The sequence below is a fragment of the Heterocephalus glaber genome, unplaced genomic scaffold (assembly GCF_053883595.1).
Source record: "Heterocephalus glaber isolate CG9 unplaced genomic scaffold, H.glaber_assembly_v1.0 deba00001498, whole genome shotgun sequence".
NCBI lineage: Eukaryota > Metazoa > Chordata > Mammalia > Rodentia > Bathyergidae > Heterocephalus > Heterocephalus glaber.
Window position 1 is genome coordinate 7,156,092 of NW_028258321.1, and position 8,484 is coordinate 7,164,575.

Sequence of the window (8,484 nt, forward strand, 5' to 3'; positions counted from 1 at the left end):
GGGCTGCCCAAGTAGCCAGCACTGCCTTTTGCCTAGGGCAGCCAATGCCAGTCCTGGCCCCCCACAGACCAAGGCTAGACTCATAAAGTCCCACCCACAGGCTCAAACAGGAAGTCGGCCTGTGCAGGGAGGCACCGAGGGCTCCTTCCCTCCTACCCTCGAAGCCTCAAGGCCCTTGTGGGGAGGCACAGCGCTGCAGACTCTAGGGAGTTTAACTCCCCTCAAGCCCTCCACCGTGGTTGAGGACAGGGCAGCAGATCCAATTGTACCGCGCTTGGCCAGGCCCTTCCTGAGCTCTCTGGGATTCTTAACCAAGTGAACACACAGATTACCAGTCCTACCCCGGGTAGTTTGCCTCACCCACCTTGGTTGAGCACAAAGACTGGTCCCAGGAACTTAAGCAGGATCTAGGACACCCACCCACACCCTCAGGCTCCACGCACTCAGCGCTAGGCTGGGTGCAGGGCGTTCCGTTTGAGGCGGGTCTGGAGCAGAGTGTTTGCGTAGGGGTGAGGTCGGGGGTGTTCGCTTCCTTCTCCCTCATCATTCAGGTCTGTGCTGGGTGGGCTGTCTGCTCAGAGGGTGGGGCAAAACAAACGGGCAGTTGTGAGTCTCTCCAGCACCTGTTCACAGAGCCCGCAGTGCCCGGTTGGAAAGCCCTAAAGGACTTGAGAACGAGTCAGACATTCTAGGAAGGCTGGAATGTGGAATCCAGGTACTCACAGGTAGGACTGATCTGGCATTGTACGTCCGGAAGGCCCAGCTGACGTTCAGCATTAGTCCCTGGATGAGGCCTAGACCAGCGTGGCTGGGATTACTGCAGGGCTATGGACGCCTGGCTCCAGCCAGCCTGGGAGAGACCCCCACGAACGCAGGCCCCAGGAACTATCGCCCCCCCCAGGCTTCCCCTCTCCAGAGCACAGCTCTGCACCAAGGCCTGTTCAGGAGATACTCAGCCACGCCTCTCCCAGACCCTTCAGTAGGGTCTCTGAAGCCCCTCTTGGGCTGATGGCAAGGCAGGGTCTGTTTCCGGAAAGCAGAAAACCTTCCCCCAGCTGGTACAAAGGCTTTCCCCAAGAACTTCAGAACACCATGGCTGCTCACCACTTTTTTTCAGGCAATCTCAAGGCAAACTGGGACTTTTAAGATATCAGAGGAAGCTAGGTGAGTGTCATCATGCAGGGATATTTGTGAAAGGGTCTGTGGACCTATTTCAACTTCCCCCAGGACTTAAAATGGAAATCCCTGTACCCCCTTGAACTCCAGAACTAGAAATGTGTGCGCAGGATTGAGGGGGCAGGGAAGGGCAGGACCTGGGTTCTGCATTTTTAACAAATCCCCAGGTCAGTAAGGGAGACAAACACGGAAGAGGGCACAGCAGGAGGGAAATGTCTGGGGAGCAGAAATAAGAATATGCCAAGTCTTGAGTCCACATTAAGAGAAGTGGCTCATGCCAGAGGGAAGAGGAGCAGCTGGTCAGGCAGGCCCGGGCATGTGGCCCAGCGACCCACACCTCCGCCAGTGATTCCCCGGGAGAGCTCTATGGACGCCACAACCCCATCTGCCCTCGGCCAAGAAGTGCAAGAGGAGGTGGGAAGTGAAGGCTTTTCAAGGTCCTGGCTTCCTCAGGAGCCACAGCACCGCCCCCGCCCCGCCCCGTACAGCTACAGACTAGGGAGACACCTGGTGGACATACAGGAAAAATACACAAACAAAAGTAATGGGAAAAATTATTTTTCATGAAAACTACAAAAGGCTCTTCAAGTTCCTACCTCTAGCTGCCCATCTGAGGCAGCACACAATGGAACCAGCACCCAGGGGCAGGATTCTAGCCTCTTCCATGGCTCTGCAACCCCCCGTTACAGGGCTAAGCACTCAGGATCCCATTCTAGCAGGTGCCACCTCCTATGCCCAGCTCTGTAGTGGGCAGCAGAGGTGCCCGACACCCATCACATCACCCTTTGGCTCTCAAAGCCTAATGGCTGGAGTTAAGCAGAAGTCAAACGTCCCACTCCGGGCTCAGGGGCCTCAGCTCACCCCCAGCTTAGGGCTTCTCTGCCTGCACCTCCTTCTCCAGACACCCGCACGACCTCGCCCTTCTAGTTCCCTAAGGCTCCAGCTCACATCCCCTCAGCTGAGACATCGTTTTAGGCCACTTGGAGTAGCCCATGAGCATTCTGTCACATTTCTGTTTTCTTTATAGCTCTGTCACTGTTTTATTTGTTCACTGCTCATCTCTTCTACCACAATGCAGGTTCTGTGGAAACAGAGACCTTATGCATCATTTCAGTGCTGCATGTAAAGGACCCTAAACAAAGTCTGTCACATCGTAAGGCCTCAAATAGCTGCTGAGTTTTCTAAGGTGCCCTGCCCTAAGCTGAGAAGGAGCCACAGCTTAGAATTATAGCAGAGAAGCCCTAGCAGAGGGCCGAGAAAAAGACATGGTCTGGCCTGTCCCGTGAGGCTCATTTCAGCCATCTGCTGTACAGACTGCTTCACCCTGTAGGCTTAGAGGTGTCTGGCTGCAAGGGAATGGGGTCCTGGCCTGGGCAAGTCTCACAGTTCTGGGGCACACCCCCCTTTTTGCCAGAAGAGGGCTTCTTGACCACTAGTCCACCGTCATCCTTGATCTTCTTGAGCCGGGTCTTGCTCTTTGGTGGAATGGAGAAGGTGAGGGAGCTCTTGTTGAACTCAAGTGGGAAGACACCCACGTCTCCATCAAAGCGGTTCTTGGACACCTGCAGATACCGCTTCCCTGGCCCAGTTACCAGCTTCCTGTCCTGCAGGATCAGGATGTTGTCCGCTTCTTGGCTTGCCTAGGGGATGAGGGGCACAGGAGGAAGGTAGGAATAAAAAGACATATGCGCAAAGCAGACGAAGGCTGATGGTCAGGAAGCAAGAGTGGCAAGAATGGGGAACTCTCTGGACACTGACCAGCAGGCCAGCCAGTCGAGTTTCCAGTTCCGGGACAATGGACGAGTGTCTCCGCCCCAGGCTTTGCCCATGCTGCTCCCTCTGCTTGCAGCACCTCTCCTCTACTGCAGGCCACCGTCCTCAGCCCAGCCTCTTCTGGCCTCCAGGCTTCAGTCTAAATGTCACACTTCATCAGGCCATTCTTGATGCCCTAAAGAAAGTGCTACCACTTTTTTACTTCTGGGTTATTTTCTTATTTCCAGTGTGGCACATAATTTGTGCTCCTTGCCCTGAATTCCCTGTGCTCAGCTCCTGCCTGGCAGACAATGGGCACCCAGTGTACCACTGCAAGCTTTAGGACTGGGTGGCCCTGCTCCCCGGAAGGCCTTTCCATTGACTACCTACTGTCCGCCAAATCCCAGACCAGTCTGTGTGACCCTTCCTCTGGGAAGTCTCTCCAGATGGCCCAGGCTGACTCTGCCTATTTTCTCTTGGCTGCCCAAACACCTGTACTGCCTATCATACCCTATCACAGTGAGCTGCAATCACTGTTATCCTCCCAGAGGATGTGAGCTCCCGGAAGGCAAAGAACTAACCACTTCCAGAGGCCCTGGATTCTTGGTGCACGTCCTCCTCATGCAATGGTCCAGAGGCACTGCCTCCAGGACAGTCAAGATCTGAGGCTGATGGATGGCTGACCCCTCTCTCTCAAGAGCTTGAGCTCTCTTGAAACCTACTCACTTTAGCTGAGCCAAAAATGGATGCTGTCTGCAGTTCCTTGTCATCATCCTCTTTTCGAGGGTGAATGACCAGTGTCACATGGCAGTTATTTTCTGTTGCAAACTTCCGAAAGGCCCCAACGATGTAGTCTTGAGCTGCAATCCTGTCCCCAGCCCAGCAACACAAAGAGGTTACTGGATGTCAGGGGTAAGAACACACCCACACTCTTGACTCACTCACACCTCCCCCAGTCCACCCCAACCCCACCCTACACCTCCCACCACCCCAGGACGCTCTCTCAGGTGGCCCCCGTCCACACTTCCTGCAGCCATATCCCTCCTCTCAGAAAATATTCGAGTACAACGTGTGTGCCTAGATGCTGTCTGAGAAGATAGGTCACCTGTCTGTGGAGAGCTGCTCATGACCCATCATGAACTGCAAGTTGTCAATGACCACATGACAGACGTCATAGACGTAGACTGCATGTTGCATCGTGTCTATTACAGACCTGTAAAGAAGAGGCAATGAATTCAAGAGTCAAATTACAAGCAACCTCCAGACACCACATAAGAGTTAACATCTTGAACACTCTGCTGGCTGCCCAATCTTCTGCCCTCTCATTCTTTGAAAACCCCAAGGCCATCTAAGGAGACCTGGAAGGAGTTCCCACTGGGACTCGAAAGGGAACCAAATGTGCAAAGTGCTGGATCTGTGTGGGAAAGGAAAGCAGCTGGCCTCTGAGGATCTCACCTGATGCTCTGCTGCCCGTGGAAAGTCATGAAATAGAGGGGAAGGTCCTCAAAGCGGTCGGCCCACTCATCGTATTTATCCAGTTGCTCTTCTAGCCGCCCCACAGCAAACTGGGTCAGCATAACCCGGGCCAGTCTCACATTGCTGATCTCAAAGCTCCCCCACAGTGTGTTCACCCCCTGGGTACACAAATCCAGGGCATACTCACTGATAAAGGTTGTCTTCCCACTGCCTGTCGGCCCTGCAGGGGAGAGGAACACAGCCCTGAGTGAGGAGGAAAGTCTAACCCTTGAACCTCGACGCTGGCAGGGCTTCAGTTGGGAGCCATTTTCAGTGGCCCAAACTCACATGCTTTTGTCCCCTGACCTTCCGCCCCTTTATCCCAAGCAGTGGTTTCCCATGGGGTCACCTGTAAAGACTGTCAGCTCGCCTTTCCGATGCCCCTTCAAGAGACGATTGAGGTCTGGGAAGCGGCTCCAGCGGATGCCAGCTGCTTGCTCCACATCTGTCAGTTCTCCTAGCACCTCCTCCCGAAGCTGCCGGAAAGACACAATTGACTTGTGCCAGGCAGGCAGGGCAGTACGGAGAATACGAGAGAGATTTAAACCTCGGTTCAGAGCCTCCAGGGGACGGGGTTGTTGGTCTCCAGGGCGCACCAAGGAGCATCGTTTTGGGTTCAGTTTTCGGGCAAACAACTTGGCAGCTTCCCAAGACCGAAGGTCATCCCCTAGCCATAATATAATTCGGCGGAACTGTTCGAGGTATGGGAGTAAAGCAGGGGGTAAAGAGAGGGTTCCTCGGGGCAGGGCAAGAGTGGGAAGCCCCGTGGCCTGGCTCAAGGCCAAGCTGTCCAGCTCCCGACTCGTCAAGACCACCTCAACATCCCGACGGCTGATCAGTGGTAATCCAAATAGGTTGTGGTAGGCACCAGGGCGGGGAATGGTGGTCTCCATGTAGTGCACTCCATCCCCATGGCCTTCAGCCCCTAGCAGCTTTAGGCCTCGTAATCCTGAGCCCTGAGAGAACCAAGGGAAGACCAGGCTTCGAGCAGGCCGCAGATACTGCACGCGGAAGCGCCTCAGTGTGTCATCTGTCACTTTGGTAAGACCAAACATCACTCGAGCCAGTTGGGCCTCCTCTGAGTCAGGCAGCTCCCAGAGAGGTACTGCTCGGTCCCAAATCCTCCGGACCTCCTCACTGTTCTCAGTTTCTGGGGCCTCACTAAGCAAGACCCCCTGTTTCACCCCATCCATTCGCCCCTCCACACTGGCCTGGAAGTCTTCCCAGCTCCCCTCTGCTAGGCTGGTCATGCAGAGAAAGCGGCCCGTGGTCTTGTCAATGAAAAGGCTGAAGGAAGTGGTAGCTCTAGTCTGATCCTTGACCTGTGAGGACTCCTCAAAGGGGCTGGGGGCTCGAAGGCAGCTGTGGCCATCCTGAAAGGGGATACCACGCGTCCGCAGATACTGGCGAATTTCGGTTGTAGTTACAGGCAACACTGACACCTCCAAAGCCGGGAGAGCCTCCTTCCTGTATCGTCTTCGAGGAGGGCCTGGGACCAAGCTTCGGGGAAGGCCCCTGCGGCCCATCCACTCCCCACGCAGGGGCAGCAAGGCCCGGAGGGGGTACGCACCTCGGAGAAGGACCCACATTCCTAGTGGAGCCAGAAGTCACCTCGTTTGGTTTGAGCGTCTTTACTAAGCCAGACCCTAAAAACCCTTCACATAGCACTCCACAGAGCTTAAACTTCTATTTCTGCGGGGCAAGAGGTGGAGCACGCCTATGATCTCACCACTTGGGAGGCCGAGGCAGGAGGATCGTGAGTTCAAGGCCAATCTGAACTACCTCGACTCGAGACAAAATCAAAAAACCCCAAACCGAACTTCTACTTCGTAAACACCCTGGAATCCTCGGCCCCTCTATATTGCTACTTCACATCTCTGCCCATCGACACGACCGCTTCACGCTTCCGTCGCCCTGTAAGGGGCCGATCCCCCATCATCAGAGTCCTTCACAGCCCCTCCGCTCCACCACGGTGCTCCGGTCATTTCCTCACCGCTCCTGCCCCCCACGGGCTCTCCCCGCAGTCCTCCTCTCTACAGCCCTCTGCATCCTCTCACTACCAAGGGCGGAGCCGCTCCTGCCCGCGCGCCGGCGTCACCACCCGGGCCCCGGTCCCTTCGGCCGCAACGTGGGTCGCCCCAACTTGCCGCTCGCAGTGACCTCGGAAGCAAAACTCTCCGGTGGCGGCGCCCTCCGGAACCGGAAGCCCAGGTTTAGTCCCGTCCCCCCCCCCCCCCCGCGTGCTGCACTCTGGGAGCCGCCGCCATGACTGCGCGGGGCACTGCGAGCCGCTTCCTGGCCAGCGTCCTGCACAACGGGCTGGGCCGGTACGTGCGGCAGCTGCAGCGCCTCAGCTTCAGTCTCAGCCGCGACGCGCCCTCGTCCCGCGGCGCTAGGTGAGCCCGAGGGGGCGCTGGGGCCGGGGTGTCGGGGACGCCGCCGCCCGGCCGAGGTTGCCCCGGCAGGAGTCCTTGAGCTCGCTCTTCGTGGCTCCCTCAGGGAGTTCGTGGAACGGGAGGTGGTCGACTTCGCCCGTCGCAACCCAGGGGTCGTAGTATACGTGAACCCGCGACCGTGCTGCGTGCCCAGAGTGGTGGCCGAATACCGTGAGTGGGGCCGGGGGCGGGACGCGGGCGAGGCGCGCTGCCCCCCCCCCCTCCGCCCGACACCGGCCGCCCCTTCCGCCCTCTCCCGCCTCCCTTTTCCAGTTAACGGGGCGGCGCGGGAGGAGAGCATCCACTGCATGTCGGTTGAGGAGATCGCCACGCTGGTGCAGAAGCTGGCAGACCAGTCAGGCTTGGACGTGATTCGCATCCGCAAGCCCTTCCACACGGACAACCCTAGCATCCAGGGCCAGTGGCACCCCTTCACCAACAAACCAACGATGTTCCGAGGGCTGCGCCCCCGGGAGCTCCCGGACCCTGCCCCAGCCCCAGCCCCGGGGCAAGCACAGTGAATTGCCCCACCCACTCCAACCCAAGCTGGAGTGTTGGTCAATAGAAGTGTTTCTTCCTCTTCGGGGATTCCAAGCTCAAGCAAAGAGCGGCCCCGCCCCGCCCATAGTGGCTTGACCGCAGAGGTCTTGCTTGGGATAAAGAGCTGTCTGTCTGATTTCCCGTGCCAACTTCAAAGGCCTGTGACCTTTCGTGTTCCTTGAGTCTAATTAGTGGGTATTGCTGAAACCTGAGATGAGCTATTATACAGGGTTTTTGCTTTCTAAAATCCAAATTGAAGCTGTGTGTGGTGGCATGTACGTACCTATAATTGCAGCACTTGGGAAGCTGTGGCAGGAGGATCCCTGTGAGCTCAAGGCCAGCCTGAACTACATAGACAGTTTCAAAATAAAATTGATAATGCTGATTTCAAAACACGGGGAGTCCCAAGGCTGGCTTCTGAAGAATCCCTGATGTTCTGTTTCCACGGCCATTGATCTAGAGAGTGCTCTCTGCTGTGACCTGGCGTTGGGCAAGGCACCTACATCTGTTTGTGTACAGATCTGAAAACTGATGTCATTAAATTTTGCAAAGTTACACATGAGCTCTTCCAAATGTGTGCACATTTTAAGCATAAGCCCATTTTCCATTGTAAACCAGAAACAGCATGTGAGCCTTCAGAGTGGTTAGTGCCAAAGCAGTGTGACATCTCTACGCCTGACTCCAAGGGAATGATTCTCAGACAGGGTCCCTGGTAACAAGCTTTACCTGGTCCTAGCTGCATCCCCACTTCTAAGACCCCCTTTGTGTAGAAATGAATCCCATGTCTCCCACCGGACCCAAGGGTGGGAGGTGTTGGTAAGCTGCTTAGGGAACAGGAGGAGGGCTGATAGGTGAGTATCTTCTAGGTCTCGTCGTTAAAAGGCAGGGAGCCAGGCATGGTGGCACAGATACACTTGTCCCAATTTCTCAGCAAGCTGGGCAACACAGAGAAGGCCATCTCAAGGCAGGGGACTGAGGGAGAGAAACAGGAAGTAAAATGCCTAGGGACCCTTGTGTGGAGTCTTGAAGTGTAATTTTCTTATTACCGTGATCAGTAACATGAGCC

General features: G+C 56.0%; 2 protein-coding genes across 8 annotated transcripts; one reads left to right on the forward strand and one right to left on the reverse strand.

The window, feature by feature from the left end:
• Positions 1-1,718: 1,718 nt before the first annotated feature.
• Positions 1,719-6,635, reverse strand: Twnk (twinkle mtDNA helicase). 7 transcript variants are annotated; one of them, XM_087185831.1, is made up of 6 exons: positions 6,504-6,635; positions 4,793-4,919; positions 4,384-4,624; positions 4,034-4,141; positions 3,655-3,796; positions 1,719-2,816 (listed from the first exon to the last, which is right to left on the reverse strand). In XM_087185831.1, exons 3-6 carry the CDS (start codon positions 4,503-4,505, stop codon positions 2,496-2,498), a joined length of 693 nt encoding a protein of 230 aa, XP_087041957.1. In that variant the 5' UTR covers positions 4,506-4,624; positions 4,793-4,919; positions 6,504-6,635; the 3' UTR covers positions 1,719-2,495. The 7 variants fall into 7 exon arrangements, with proteins under 7 accessions (XP_087041957.1, XP_004866380.1, XP_021101283.1 ...); XM_004866323.4 differs by adding an exon at positions 2,935-3,088 and having other exon boundaries at positions 4,793-6,614; XM_021245624.2 differs by having other exon boundaries at positions 4,592-4,624; positions 4,991-6,612.
• A 34-nt stretch (positions 6,636-6,669) lies between these two features.
• On the forward strand, positions 6,670-7,973 carry Mrpl43 (mitochondrial ribosomal protein L43). The gene is made up of 3 exons (XM_013066120.3): positions 6,670-6,839; positions 6,943-7,049; positions 7,152-7,973. Exons 1-3 carry the CDS (start codon positions 6,709-6,711, stop codon positions 7,397-7,399), a joined length of 486 nt encoding a protein of 161 aa, XP_012921574.1. The 5' UTR covers positions 6,670-6,708; the 3' UTR covers positions 7,400-7,973.
• The last annotated feature ends 511 nt before the right edge of the window (positions 7,974-8,484 follow it).